This window comes from Biomphalaria glabrata, chromosome 13, assembly GCF_947242115.1.
Source record: "Biomphalaria glabrata chromosome 13, xgBioGlab47.1, whole genome shotgun sequence".
Lineage (NCBI taxonomy): Eukaryota > Metazoa > Mollusca > Gastropoda > Planorbidae > Biomphalaria > Biomphalaria glabrata.
Genome location: NC_074723.1, coordinates 31,224,849 through 31,241,513, shown reverse-complemented (window position 1 = coordinate 31,241,513; position 16,665 = coordinate 31,224,849). Strand labels below are relative to the sequence as shown.

At 35.3% G+C, this 16,665-nt stretch overlaps 1 protein-coding gene across 1 annotated transcript; it reads right to left on the bottom strand.

The window, feature by feature from the left end:
* Positions 1-1,058: 1,058 nt before the first annotated feature.
* Positions 1,059-16,206, bottom strand: LOC106063810 (uncharacterized). The gene is made up of 7 exons (XM_056009040.1): positions 16,067-16,206; positions 14,963-15,499; positions 13,949-14,028; positions 13,447-13,504; positions 11,193-11,555; positions 6,784-7,127; positions 1,059-3,541 (listed from the first exon to the last, which is right to left on the bottom strand). Exons 1-7 carry the CDS (start codon positions 16,125-16,127, stop codon positions 3,155-3,157), a joined length of 1,830 nt encoding a protein of 609 aa, XP_055865015.1. The 5' UTR covers positions 16,128-16,206; the 3' UTR covers positions 1,059-3,154.
* Positions 16,207-16,665: the final 459 nt, after the last annotated feature.

Sequence of the window (16,665 nt, the reverse complement as noted above, 5' to 3'; positions counted from 1 at the left end):
CGAACCCCGGTCCTCGGTTCGGAAGCCAAGCGCTTTACCACTCAGCCACCGCGCCCCTCAGCTCACCCCTAGTAGCCTAATAAGTTTTGTAACAATAAGGCCTACAGCTTTAGAGGCGTACGAGTCCGTTAACATGACGTGTTGCGGTATGCTTATGGCTACCGGCCACTCGCCCGTGGCATTTCGTTCAGCTAAGGCCGCCTCTGAGGTCCAGTCTAAAAGACGTTGTTTATCACATAAATATTTGCAAAGGCAAAGCATTATCTCTAGAGATAATATTCCACAGACAGAAACGACTTAATAATGACTCACTTGCACACTTACAGAAGTACTCACCCCATCACTCCACTAACACACTCATCCCCATAGTTATATTGGTCTAGGTCTATTTATAGGCTAATTTACCAAAAAAAGACGAAAAAAACAAGTGCAGCAACAAAAAAAAAACATTTTATTGAAATATAAATAATACATGGTCTTTTATTTTTGCAAAATGAAAATTTTAACTTTATTTTAATATTCGGTAACTATATAATTTATGTTTAAACGCATGCCAATAGCAGCTTTTCTTAAAAGAAAAAATGTGCTAAAAATGCTAAAAATAAAAACAAAACTTCAAGTTGGTAACATCATTGACTCAAGATGGCTGGGTGCTTATCATCTTGAAAGTCGCCAGGGACTCCTACCGGACACCAATTTTAAGATATAATGGTTTTCTCTTTTACAGCCAAATCTTTTAAAACAATATTTGGTCTTAGTTTACGTGACTAGAAACGCTAAATCAGGTTTCTCTTATATTTTAAGAATATGCAGAAAAAAATGCAGATTACAAATATGTAATTTGATTTCCTCGCAGATAAATAGTTTTCAAAATATATAGTTTTAAGTTTTATTTCTCATTACTATATATTGTCATTGTCATTTTTGTTTTAAGGTTTAATAGTAGGCTACCTCCCTTGAATTACTTATCAACATTTTCCTGTTGCTGTTTTGTCTTTCTTTCTAGCAGGTATTAGAACTAATATTAAAATTCATTAAAAATGATAGCATAAGAACAAAAAACTCTCTTTAAAAAAGTTATTGAAAAAAAGAAGAAACAACTTCATCAATTTATTATTAACATTTTTTTAGACCTTCATTTCAGTAAATACACTAAAAAATTCATAAGTTGACAGCATAAGAACAATTTGAAAGTGGAATATAGATAAGGGAGATAAATATGCTTAAAAAAAAACATGGTGGTCAGTATAGGAATCTGGGCATCTAAACTATTACCCAATATTTACGTTTATTAAATGTATTTAAAAATATCTTTTTAAATTTTCGGCTACCTATTACCACCATATGTTTACATGAGACAAGGCCCAAATAGTAATAGCAGGAAATCTAGGGAAAGATATCATCTATCCATAGCAAAGATAGATGTTTACTTTAACATATGAACCTAGAAAATATGAATATACAAAATATAGTCACTCATTTCATTATTTAATCAGATTAACTTTTAAATTGTGTTTCAAAGCATTGAACATAAATTCGTTCCCTAATTATCCATTTTGACGTACAATAGCCGTTCATGATTTCTCGCGCTTCTTACATTAGACACTACCGAAAGGTCACGCATGCGCATGACAAAACATCTCGCGAACACTTCAAGATACACCATATAATCTATTCATTTCATTATTTTATAAAATAAACCTTCAAACTTGTGCGTCAAAAATTTTTTTACACGAAATTGTTCGCTATAGCTGTGAAATGTGAACTTAGCTGTCTAACCTGCATTTAATAGTTACATTCAAGTGTCGCGCACACCTTTACATACAGAGTGAAATCACACTAAGATTTGGCAGGCGAGATGAGGCTGTATATGGGGGATATTAAATATACTGACATACAATAAGGCAAGATGAGGCTGTATATGGGGGATATTAAATATACTGACATACAATAAGGCAAGATGAGGATGTATATGGGGGATATTAAATATACTGACATACAATAAGGCAAGATGAGGATGTATATGGGGGATATTAAATATACTGACATACTATTGGAATTTACTCTTAAACTGATAGATCAAGAATGTTTAGTGAAAGTACATGTATTTTACCTAATTTAAACAAATGAGTCTAATTTAAAAGTAAGTCTAAAACTATATTAAACCTTTCCTTGCAAGTCTTTATTTCGGATTTCGTTATCTGTGACTATATCAGTGATACGCCAATGGACCTCATTCACCAATCGTAAACAAACAATATTTTGCCACGTGGTTCTCTATATCTTCTATACAAATTACGCAATACATAAAGGCTGTCACGTGATACGTAATTTTTTATTGTTTTATCAATATTATAACGTGGCTAAATGTTGTTTTGTTACGATTGGTGAATGAGGTCCATTAAAACCCGCGGTCGGTGGGAAATATATGGGTAGTAATATAATAAAAGAAAAATAATTAAAAAATGTTTGGTTCAATTTGGGTATCGAACCCGTAACACAGTCAGTTGCTACGTATATTTCGATGTGGCCAGCTTGCAAGGTATACTTTAGCGATCATTTGTTGGTATCATCATTATATGGACATCTAAATCTAACACTAGACCTAAAATTCTGATTCATAACTTTTAAAATCTAGTCTAGATCTTCTTCTATATCTAGAATATAAATGTAAACATTATTAGAATTTCTTAAAAAATATAAACAACGCTTATAAACTTTCAAAAAATTGAAACAACTTAGAGTTTACTCAGTTATAGTTATAGTATAATTAAGGTAGTACGTCTAACTACGCAATGTCGGCTCTCTACCTAGATATAACTCTCCAGCCAAATTAACATTTTTTTTTTCAATTTGCAAAAAATAAAACACTCAAACAAGCGTTCCGCGTGACTAACGATCTAGTTATTCTTTTCTCAGCTATATACACCAAGTGTTCCTGGATCCAGGATTCTTAAGGTTCCATGAAGTTCTGACTTGAATAGAGGTATTGGAAAAAGAATATCTAGGCTTTGGGTTTCTTAATAATAATAATATATTTTGAAGGTACTTATTTGACATTTGAAAAAAAAAAGTATAGCAACTTTATGTAGCTTGGTAGTTATAGCTTCTTTCAAATCAATTGTAAAGTGTAAAGTCCCATAGAAGAGAGTTCTCAGAGGCTAAGCTCATGAAGAACTATGGTGCCTCCAAATTGAATAACGCGAACATCCTCTGGTTTTCTTGGTGTTTTTAAATTTGCGAAAAGTTTATCTTTTATGTAGACATCCACTGAGTCTTGATGAATCAGTAAGTACATTTCATACTCCTCATTGAGAACAAACGGGTAATCCCTAGTAACGAATGAGCGTGACCAAAGTCCATACGTTTTGGAATTGATCGTAACAAACTTAGATTTGCAAGCAGATTCCGAACAATCGCCTTTACCGGTACATTGATCATCATCACATCTCGCTCTGAACTGGTAGTTGATGTTATAATTGTCTTCATAAAGGTCGATATAAAAATTGTCATACTTTAATAATGTTACTCTAAAGTAAATCTGAAAAGATTCATTCAAATATACTTAACGTTACAATCCTATCTAGTAAAAATTAAATATAACTTATCTTGTATCACAGTTATATTATACAAAATATCTTAATTAATGAATTAACGAAATATCTATAAATGCGATGCAGGTTCAAAAATATGATTAATCTATGAGAGAGCGCGAAAAAAAACCCACTCACACACAATGGATGTTTGTAAAATGTTTGTTTGTTGAAGATAATTTACTTCCTTCGTCCAAACCTCCCGCAGAACGACGGGGGATGGCAGCGGGCAGGGTATGAACCCGGGACCATCGACATATCCGATCGACAGTTCAGCGCGCATACCACACGACCAGGAAGCCAGAAAGCATTTAGTTATAGAGAAATATAGATCGTAGACTCATTGTCAAAAAAATTATTTCTAAATGTTATAAATAACTTTGGTGCCCTAAAAAATGTCCGAAAACAAAGACACCGATCTTCTTCGCTTTTATTATGATTCATTCAAATATAGTAAACTAGTCGACCTTCGGCGTAGCATACGTCGGAATATTGCAAGGCTGGCCTAAGGCCACGGCAACCTGTGCGACCGCAGTGGGCCCCTCACTTTCATAGGCCCCACGCTAATCCTAGGTGTAAAGTATTAAATCAAAACATTTTATAACTTATAACAGATTCCCCGCGGCTTTTTATTTACCAGGAGCTACTGGAAGTCTTTTGAAAGTGAAAAATATAACAAAAAAAGTCTTTGTAATCTCCAGAAATTAGTAAAATTGATTGAAAACTCACAAAAATCTCCTGAAATATAGACAAAATTGTCATTTTGGGGTGTCATTCAAATTGAAAAGGCCAATTCTACGCGCGATACAATACCCTTAATTGTGTAATCTAGTGAAAGAAGCTTCTCGCGCCTCAAATTAATGAAGAATTACTCGATGTCAACAATTCTCAAATATAGATTGAAACATTTGGTAACTTTTGCTACTGAGTGTGATCTATGCAGGAAACATAATTTTTATGATATATATATATGACTTCGCTACACGCAAGACTCGTTGTAAAGAATGAATAAATGCAAAGACGAATTTATTTTCTAATACAAACTCTTAATTTTCACTTATTATCTGTATCCCTACCCAAACTGGTCCCAGCTCAATCCGTTTCGCATGGGCCCCCACAATGCTTTAGAACGGCACTGCTATTTAGCGACGGGTGAATACAGATAAGATTGCTTGTTCTCTCCCCCACCCCTCTCCATCTTTTTCTTTTTTTTTTACCGCTAAAGTTATGTGGGGTAACTCTAGTTATCTTTTCATGACTTATTGGTGGTGTCAGAAATGGTTGATTGTTGAAGACAATTATATATTAGATGAATTTTTACTTTTCTGAAAAAACGAATACCCTTGAGGTCTTGTAAATGGTAGCGTAAAAATGTCTTAGTCCTTACTTTTCTTAGTCCATTTCTAATAATGCCTGGATTTTATGGTATGTCATCAATGTCAAACATTTTACTACACGCTCATACACACACATTTCTTTATGAACAAATTTTTTTATATAAAAATAAGTATACTATTTTTGAAAGAACATAAATCTCTTTCAAATTTACAACTTTGCAACCTTGGCTCTCAAAAGATGCGGTAAAACTGAGGCATAAATTGCAGAGGACAAGAGAATATCGCTGGCAGAAGAAAAGCGTCAGAGAAAGAAAGTAAGGCTAATTAAAATAGCTCACGCTGGGGTAACCCTCCCCAGAGTGCAACGTACATTCAGGCCTCACATCCCAGTCACATGATCTGGCACAAAACTCCACTTCAGTGCGAAATCCTCAGCCCTCTTAGATAACTAAGTGGTCATCATCGAACCACGATGGACGAATATATATAGCGTGGTCGAGAGGCTACGTGAGCTTGAACTTGGCTTGGCTTGGCTACCTAGAAGGGGGCTCGAGGTTCGACACCAGACTCGGGCAGAGTTGTGTTTACTGAGCGCCTAAAGGCAGCACGGAAAACCAACTCCTAGATACCCCCTCCACAAAAGTCCACAAATGAGATTGGACCAAAGCGCTCTGAGCATGCTTATAAGCATGGAAGTAGCGCTAAAAAAGCCAAAATTATATATATGCATGTATAACATGGGCGTATCCAGGAAGGTTTGGGGTTGATCCACCCTTCCAGAAATGAAATCCCTCCGCTGGGGGATGTGGAATTTAGTGACTGATTTTTTTGCTTTGATTTTGTAATGTTAGGTCATCACTTGTCCCAACACTGCAAAAGGGAGGGGTTGAGTTTAAAATCCCCCTCTTTTATAAAACAAAAAAAATGCACCAAACTCTTGTGCCTAACCAACGGGGATTTTGAGTTTAAAACTTCCCTCCAAAATTTCAACATATATAAGACCAAAGCATACAACAGTCACCTGATTCTATAAGCGTAGCCAAGAGAGGTTTTGTGTTAACACCCGCTCCTGAGGGCATTACGTTAAAACCCCCTCATGAGGGGTTTGAGTTTATAACCTTCCTCCAGCGGAGTTTCAAGCTAAAAAAGCAAAAAAAAAATTATAGGAGCGTAGCCAAGGAGGGTTTTGATAAACCTTCCTCCGGAGGGCTTTAAGTTTAAAAACCTTTTATAATGATTTTGAGTTTAAACCCTCTTACAGATAGTTTTGAGGTTAAAAACCTCCAAATGTTTTTTAGTTTAAAATCCCAAACAAATGGTTTAGCGAACAAATTTTCCCCTTTTCAATATAAAATCGAGATCGAACTACAGTCACCGAATTCCTTGAGCGTAGCCAATAGCGGCTACACATTTCTATCAGTCGCTGAGCTCAACTAATAAATGCAGTGAATAGCAGATTTGCCTTTCGACCAAAATGGATTAATAGTAGGATAACGCACTTTAGATACGCTAGAATATGCATTTTAGGTTTAAATACCGCAACTAGTCCTTGGCGATGAGGCTTAGCCTCGAACCCCGCTGGGTGGAGCTCACAGCGTTTCCCCAGATTACCCTTCCTCCGGCTAGCGGGTTGTCTATAGTCTTTCCACTAACTCCAGGTAGAACCTATTCAAGGATACAATAAACGTTTTCCGAAAGAATGAAGGGTCAGAATGTAATAAATAATAATTACGTCTTCCGAGACAGAAGGAGACATATAAATATACTTTATTTTTTTTTATGTTTAAGTTGGAATCAAAAATTGTATTTTTACAATCACTTTTGTAAACAGAGACATGGCTTGAAATACTTACCAAGTCCTCAGCCCTTAAACCAGACGGCACAGCGATACTTTCAGATAAAACCAATGAGGGTAAACGTTTCTCGACTTGTGATAGTACCAGGCTTCTCTTTAAGTACATCTCACTTCCATGATCTGGAAACCGAAGTCCGCTGATAGCAGACCTGTCGCAAGGGGTGCAGGTCAGGTCTTTAGCGCACATCAGCGCAGCGCAGTGGACGTTTCTCAGACAGTTCATAGCTAAAGTCTTGATCTGTGATGTGTGGTTAGGTTTACACCCACTGAACTCGATGTTAGAGTAGAGAACAAAGGCAGTAGAACTGTTGTGATTTATTAAGCGTACGTTTTCAATGACCGCTGTAGAAAATAAACAAATGTGTCAACAACAATAAAACGTACACTACAGACATGTTTGTATATTAACGAGGGAGTCATGTGGCCGACACAACGACCAACCCCTTTTTTTCTTTTCTATTTTAGGTACCAATTACAGCTGGCTAGACTCAGTGGCGCCCTAAATATCTCAAAATTAAAATTCCAGTCTGCATGATAAAAGGATTTTTTATCTTATGAAATGTAGAAGTCACTTCAAAAAAAAAAAAAATGATTACGTCCTACGCGTGTTCCTAGGTCAATCTAGTCATGCATGATAATTAATGTCTTAAATTCTTCTTAAGCTTATGGTCATAATATATATTACATGTATTTTTGTAAACGAATACTATCTTTATCGGCAGGAGCATGTCATGTTATTGAAGTGGTCTAAATGACTTTCTCAATAGTCCCTGTTAGAAGTCAATTTCTTCGTGTGTAAACAAATAATGGATAGACTTGTTTATAAATAGTCTTTAAGTCATAGAGCACAAGTCTAGTATTTCCACCATTATGAAATAGTTTTGTCCTACAAACAATAAGCGCTTTGAAAATGTGATTGTGCAGTGCTAAGAAGCAAAAAAAAAAAAAAAAAAAGAAACGTATTTCTCTCTCTCTCTTACTTTATATAAATATATATATCATATTATTAAAAAAAAGAAAAGCTGAGCAACACCAGAAACACTGAAATGTTAGCTATATGTATTGTTGTAACTCCTCTCCTCAGCAACAATGATGGTGCGCATCAGAGCACCATTCAACACAAGCAGTAGAAGACAGGTTTATACAGGAAGAAGAACTGTTGTAGATCCGGCTGAAGTCATGGGAGTCTGAACAGTCTGGTGCTGAGTGCTGTCTTGTGTTACACTAGGGAACTGTTTGGGAGACCTGGAGCGACACTGGAAAGTGTGTCGGTGGTCTGTTCTGCGTTCTGGTATTAATTAGGACTTAAGACGTTACTCCCAGTGACTATATAGCGGAAGTCCAACTATTTATATGATAAATACATCATTTATTATTGCTTCCTATCTGTACGTTCAGTGCCTACCTTGCAGTTTACAACAGTATATTTGTAGTTGTTTCGCCATTTATTAAAATGTATAATAGTATCTTACCATTTGCAAAAGATGTCTAGTGTATTGTGTGTATTTATAGGGTGGGGTATCAACAACTACATAGACGTTATACATCTCATATTTCCTGTTTTGCATCGAGTAAACATGTTCATAACTATTCTGATGGGTAAAAACGAGTTTGTATATTTTTATAAGGTTTACCGTCATATCGTGCACCTTTGGCACTGTGAAATAAAATCAAATAGTTTATTCCTTCCTGAATAGTACTTGCGAAATATTATTTATGTATATCTTAAAATTTTTTGTTCTTTCTGTTTTCAGAACTCTCGTATTCTTCCTTGTTTCTTGGTATTATTTGTGTCTATGGCAGGAGTTCTCAACCTGTGGGGGTCGATTGACGATTTGCCAGGGGTCGTCTAAGACCATCGAAACTATGGGTTGTTATTGTCTACTCTTCTAGTGCTGTATCTGTGTATCGGGGTGAGGGGGTCGCCGCAGAGTGGGGGATTGTAATAAAGGGGTCGCCGAGCATAAAAGGTTGAGAACCGCTGGTCTATGGTCTCTCCGCATCGTTTTCTCGTTTTTTTTTTTTTTGTCGACCATTTTCACTTGTTAAAACAAATTGTAATGTGAGGCATTTTAATAAAATGTTGTTTTTTTATATAGCCTGTACAAAGATTGTATCAACTCATTCTTTCTTGCAAAAAATGTTTTACACTTTAATTCTTCTACACCCAACTCTAGGAACAAGTTTTAAACTTTGCACAATTATTCATTGGCATAAACAAGACATGAATAAAAAAAAAAGTAACCAATTAGTGAATGAATTACTGGTTATTTAAAGTACTGTCTGCTCCCGCCAAGGGAAATTAGTCAGTCAGTATTCACAGATATGGCTTTACAATTAGGGATTAGAATAATTACTTTTCCTATTCCCACCCTCGGATACAGTTGAAACCTTAAACACTTATTTATTATTGTACCTAACAAAAAAACAAACTTAAAGAAAAATATTTTTTAAATTAATTTTTTCACAGAGCTATTGGTAATTTATTATTTTGTTTCAAATTGAATAAGGGAACTAACGTCTACATTATTAAGCAATATAATCGTAACATTTTTGTTAAAGGGATTTTTACATTTTGCTTTTCATATTTCTTCATTGTGTGTTCTTCAGTGCCACAATGTATTACTTTAATGTTATAACTGGGATTGAAACGAAGCGTATATACGAAATATGAATCGTCTTCAGGGGAGGGTTAAAGTCAGCATTTTTTAGAAGAAATAAAAATGTATATCAACCAAAAAAAAAATGACGCGCCTATATTCATCAAAAAACTATTGACAAAACAAGATAAAGTGCAAGATGGACGACAGACGTTTACTTATCAGCAACATGTTTATAAATATTCTAATCGTTATTCTGTCTCTCAGTAGATTTTCCCTACTTCCACCACACCTTAACCTTTGATCACGCAATATGCGCAGGATAATATTGACATCCCTACATCAAATATATATATATTATATTATATTATATATTTTTTTCTCGGAAGGCAACGGATGCACCCTAATACAAATAGTTACACCAAATAAAAATATTTCTACTTATTTACGTATATTATTAGAAGCGCGGTGGCTGAGTGGTTAAGCGCTTGGCTTCCGAACTTGGGGTCCTAGTTTCGAATCTCGGTGAAGACTGGTATTTTGAATTTCGGGATTTTCAAAGCGACCTAAATACACCCAACTCTAATTGGTACCTGACATGGTAAAGGTAGAGTAAAGGTGGTTGGTCGATGTGCTGGCCACGTGACACCTTGCTCGTTAACAAAAACATCATCTGCCTTATAGAGCGCAAGATCGTAAAGGGGAACTTTACTTTACTTTACACATAATATAAGATTTTCTAAATAGGAAAGGGAGAGAAAAGAGGGGACAAATAAACATTATAATAACTGTCAAAAATATTGTTGTAAATCTAAGCCTCTAAGGCATGCACGCAACGAAAGCAAGGACGTAATAACAGACGATGTATTACAGCTAGTATGAAAAAACTGGCATGGACTTCAGCTATTTATCCAGGTCCTCAATACAGTTCACACATGGCACAAAGGACGGCCCTTGAGCCAAGACATCTCCGACCTCAATAGCTTGCAGATCACTCCAGCCGGATCTACAACAGTCCTTCTTTCTAGTATCAACATGTCTTATACTACTTGTGTTGAATGGTGCTCTCATGCGCACTATCAGTGTGGCGCGGGAGCTGAGTTACAACAATATTATCAATCATCAGAAGGCTGACACACTCGCCAAGAGTGGAAGAACTAACTCACAAATAAACTCTGCACTATATCCAGAAGAATTGAAAAAAAATAATTGTAAAAAAAAAAAAATGAGAAATGGACGAGCTCTCATCCAAATCACAAGAAAGATGACGCTTACTATAAGCTATCCCGACAAGACCAACGTCTAATCTTTCGACTCAGGACCGGACACACCAGAATGCGACAACACATGTACCGGAAGCTCAAAATTGAAACCAGTGAAATCTGCCCATGTGGAGTATCACCAGAGAATGCTGACCACGTCCTCCAAAACTGCTCTGTTTACCAAGAGACCCGTATAAGACACTGGCCCCAAAACACCCCAATAGAAAGAAAACTATATGGAGAGCTCCCTGATTTGGAAACCAAGGCGCAGTTCATCTCATTTCATGGTCTAGTCATCTGAACACTCCAACATAACAATGAGAACGAAGAAGAAGAAGATTCTAAATAAACATATTAATATATTAGATAAAATAAGTCCTGAAAGTCCTATCATAATTTCACAGTGAGTTACTTCACCAAGAAAAAAAATTAATCGGAGATGAAGTGACCAGGGATCAAGTGACCTGACTCCCTAATAAGCAAAAGTGATATGGATCAAATTGTTTTTGTTCTACTGTCTTGTTTTATCCGAAGGGAGAACATACCTGAACGAACTTGTTGCTTTATTTCGATTATTTCCTTCTTGCTAGCCTCCAGTATATGTCTGACCTTAGTTCTTTCTGTTAGTAAATCGATCACAATAGGAACCAAATCATCTAAACTTGTTTTCTCAATTGTTATTTCTAGTGAAGCCTTCAACTTTTCCAGTTGGCCCTCCTGGTTGACGATGTTGGCTCCACACACGTATTTGCCAGACTGTGAAGGACTTGGCTTTATCCATATCACCTGAAGATAAGAGATATTGAAATCTTGGTCAGAGAGTTGGCCTTGAACTTGACTCAAACTTGTGTCCTGACTGATTCCAACCTGTTGATCTCTTGAAATGGTGGCCAGAACTCCGTTGGTCTCTGAAGAAAAGGTTAATAAAAATATTATTTTTAGCGGCTCCAGAAAGGGGAATAGACGCTATTAGTTTTGTGTGGTCTGTCTGTCCGTCCGTCCGTCTGTCCGAAACCTGCCTGTTTAAATGCCTGACTGGACCACTTCGGGGGACGATTTTGAGTTTGTGTTTCCACACAGCCACCGCGCCCCCAAGATAAATATGACCAACAAAAACTTAATAAATAAAAAAAAAAACCTAATGCCTTTTAAAACAATCGCTTCACGTGAGTTTCCGTGATCTGGAATAGGGCGCCACCAGAAGGACTATCATACCCTACTTAGAGCATGACCTTATTAACTCTTTCTCTCCTAACTGACGATACCAACGTTGATTCCAACAGAAAGTGGTAAATAATTACGGAGAGAAAGAGTTAACATAAAAGTCACACGTCGAGTAGGAAGTTGACTTTAATTTAACAACCGGTACTTTCTTCTTTAAATGTTATCTATCACGATATTGAAACAATATCCTCAATTAATTATCCCTCATCATCTATCCTACAAAATGATTCAAACCAGTGAACTTATCAAAGCTCTTAAAGCTACAATAGTAATGATAATTATCACTTGATTACAGATCTATACATTTCTCTAAATAAGTTTTTTCCAAACTTTTTCCTTAACGGAATACTTTCCGAGTATTTAACTGAATACTTTGCTTATTTTTTTACAGCGATTAATTTCCTAAGTTGAACACCTTTTCAGGCCTCGGGGATCATCAGGGTTCAGCAGAACAAAGTTTGGGAAAAAACTACTCTGCATGTACTTTAGGTATAAAATCGCACATAACAAAGTAGAAATTAAGTGTTTTCTAATTTTTAAATGTCACAGTCTTAGTTGACATTGCATGATCTAAAGTTCACGTCATGTTAAGAGTTTAAAAGACACGTGGAATTCCTGATGTAGAAAACAGGAAGTAGAATGAATAAAGTTGACTTTGAGTTCAGTCAAGTCAAGTCAGTAAGGTCTTGCTCCCGGTCCAGGAAGGTTGGACGTTGCTTCCTGGACTGGTGTATATATGTATATAGCATGAAAGTCGATGGACTAATGATTGTTGATTAATTATACTTGAGAGTTGATTTCATTATGTGCTTATTGAATATTAAGGTATTATTCGTATTTCAATGGATATCTATAGTTGAAGCTCCAGTGTCACTAGTAGTAATTGTTCTTATTGTTACCCGCTGAGATGCGGACGTGATTGTTACATTTGATATCGCTGCTATGCGGATAGGATTGTTTATTATTTCTTGACTTGTAGCACTAACAAGGAGTGCAGTGTATTATTATTGTAGTAAAATAAACTTCATGTTTGTCTGCTGAAACGAGCTTCAGTCAGTTTATACTATTTGTCTTGTCACGTGTCTAGACTACTTCAGGAAGCAAGAACTCAGTATTACACCATTCAACGTTCATTGACAATAATCAATTTTGTTTTTCTTTCATTCTGATAATGTACTATGCTATATTTGTTGATTGTTGTACCAGTGATACCCAAACTTTTTTTTTTGTCGTAATATACCTCTGGTGGTGGGGGGAGGGGGGAGGGTCTATATCAGAATCATTAAACGTGAAAAGTTGTACTCCTTATTAATCTTCGAACCAGAAGAAAAGCCTTATTATTATTCTTCTTTACACCGGATATACAAAAGAGCTTGCAGTTTACGAGCTGACATCCATTTAGCGCACATTTTGAATAGCATAATAAACTTAAAACCAAACCAAAAAAAAATTTGTTTACGTAAATCAATAAATGAAAATGAAAACAACACAATTTAATAAACGTCAACAAGAGATGTTCAAACTTAAGTGTATCTATAATTCTAAATATTGTCCGAATTGTCGTATCCTTATTACCATGACGAATGTACATATAGTGAACTGTGAAGTTTTGACTTGCGTCATTCTTGGAAACCTGCAAATAGTACATGAACAACAATAATAATTGCCAATAAAAACAGGATAATTGCAAAAGGATATTGATTGCCTTGAACATTTTTTTAAAACTTAAATTTATATGAGATGTATTTCTCACAACTTTTCAGTATTGTTTGCAACATACTACATCTCACTGGTATTTTACATCTACAAAGACATTCAACTTGTATGACTAAAGAGGCCAATCCTTGATACACAGCTGCGGTCACCGGATGGGCATCTGTAATCACAAGGCGCCGTTGCATTTTCATCATTCTTTCTACTACTGTTGTGTTTGGCATCTGCCATCCGAGACCCTTCCTTTATACTTGCTCTCCATGTGGATCTACCAGTGCCACCTTTTTTCCCAGCTGCTAATGTACTATATCTAGTTACTATATCTAGTTCTCAGAGAAATTACTTTCAAAATAACCCGACTCACCTGAAAAGTACATTTCATAATCATCGGCTGGAGCAATTCTTTGATTGTTTTAGAATTGACACGAAAATGTAGAGTTGCTTCTAGATAGAGAGATTATATTAATGTGAATAATTATATTAATTATGAACGTAAAACCCTGATGAGCATTACGGTGTTTTCTTATATATATATATCCTTTTATCACTTACACAGGTATCAAAAGAAATCATTCACTGCCTAACGGATTCGCATACAATTTCTTACACAGGTTCCTTTTACCTCTTAGGTGCTTGCTAAGTCGCGGTTTTGACAGATTTATAATAAGATTGCCGAAATTTGGGAAAAACGGTAAATCATTATTATTTGATTTTCGACATTCTTTAAATAAATAATGAAAAGAAAATCGCTCTAAAATGAACATTATTAATGATATTTTGTTTCTTTTTTTAAAAACTCAACTAATGTATAATTTATCTATTTATTTATTATTTAATTTGTATTTGTGAGTTTAAAGTTTTGAGTTTTCAACAACAACACCTAATAATCATTAAACTAATATAAAGGAAAAGCAACTTCGATTTTGTTGTGTTCTTTTTTTTTTTTTTTTACAAAAGTGCCTTTATACATTTCTTGCGCATCCTTGACCGTCGATAAAAGACAATTATTGTGGCATAGAAGGATTTTATGTCTTGCCAGCATCAGTTCTAGTTGATTAGGGGATCATTTTAAACAGATATGTACACAATTTACTTTTTTTTCTTAAATAAAATAATCAATGGGCTAAAACGTATGTTAGGGGAATCTTTAAAATGTGGAAAATGTTTTGCAATTTAAAAAAAAAATGAAAATGGGAATGTTCCGGTCAATTAAAAATGTAAAGCCTGTGACAAAATCAACAAGCGTAGCCTCTGTGCAATGCTAGTAATTAATGTGTTCTTTCACATTTTGAAACTTTCTTTAAGATATTCCTTCCTCTTACATGTCACACAATACAAGAGCAATATAAATCGTAATATCACAATTAAGGACGCTTACTTTCAATTAGATCTTCCGATGTCTTGTTGGTTGTTAATGAACACATTTGTATGTTCATATTCGCTAAAATAAGCTTTTCAATGTTTTTCAAAGGTACATTGTCTTCCATTATTGAGTTGGCTTCCAATTTCTTCAAACGATTGATTTCTTTGATATATTCTGTTATATTCGTTCTGCTTTCTACCTTCACCTTTGTTGAAATTGAATCATTATTACCATATTTATTATATCCATTAGCAATGCAGCTGTACGTTTGACAATCATACTGACTTGGACTGGGAATAGTCAGCAATATGAACAGATTTCCAAAACTAATCTGTACACCTTTAAGCTCTACAATCTGTTTGAGACTCAGTGTTTCTTTGTCTATTGTATATAGGACGTCAAAAGTTTTACTTGTTTCATTATAACGAGACATAGAGAGCGATTGGATGGCATTGAGTTCGGCAACGCTCTCATTACTTATAGAACATGTGACTGTAAGTTTTGGGGTTAGCCCTGGAGATATTGTCCCAGGATTTACTTGAATAATAAGCTCTGAAAACAAAAAACAAACCATGCTTAAATAATATGGAAGTTATTTTTATATTATTTTTTTGAGAAAAAAAAAAGCGTTTGAATCAAACGAAATAATTTGTTGCGATAATTTGTTCCGATAATTTGTTCCGATAATTTGTTTAGATAATTTGTTTAGATAATTTGTTCAGATAATTTGTTCATATAATTTGACATTTGCAAGTTTTTTTGGATTGTTTAATAATAAAAAAAAAATAATTAAAAAAATTATGGAATCGGAGCACAGTTCTCCAGGATCCCATGAACTTTTGGAAAGATTTCTTCATACAAACTGGAATGGACCGGAAGTCCTTCATCACTAGACTTAATGTCCCAGATTGGTATCAGTCATTATCACGATTGGATCGAGCTGTGTACATAGCCACTTAAATAATGGGAATTTCTATATATTGTCATTCTGTGACCGTCTAGAAACTGTGTAAGGACCCCTCTCTTTAACTACAGAACCTTCAAATCTCAATCTTCACATGGATTTGCATTTTCAATATAGGCTAACTACTTTTGATAAATCAATAAAAGAGAACTAACCTGTAAAAGAACCTTGCAATAAAGATGTTAGGAGCAAAAGAGGTAATAGCAATCTCTTCATTTTGACAGAACTGAACTCTGGTCAAGAGATGTCTCATTTTATGGACAAATAAAATCTGGATCTAACGTTTCTCTGAAATCTTGTTATGCAACTAAGGTCATCATTGTAAGGCAAGTTCTTAGAAAAGATAAACAAATCATGGGCGTAGCCAGGGGGAGGGGGGGGGGGGTTGGAGTTCAAACACCCCCCCTAAAGAACCCCCCCCCCCACGTGGGTGGGGGAGACGGGCTTTAGTGACTGATTTTTTGCTTTGATTTTGTTTATTTAGGTGACATTTTAATACTAAACCATCACCTGCCCCCTAACAGGGTTTTTTGCAGTTAAATCCCCCTTTTCTATAAAACAAAACCCAAAAAAAAAATGCAAAAAAAAAAAAAAAGAAAAAAAAAGCAAATTACACACTATAAAATCTATGAGCGTAGAAAAGGGGTTTTGAGTTTAAACCCCCCGCCAGCGGGGATAGAAGCTAAAAAATACATCTTAAATGTAAAAAAAAGCAAATTACGCACTCAAAATGCTACGAGCGTTGCCAAAAGGG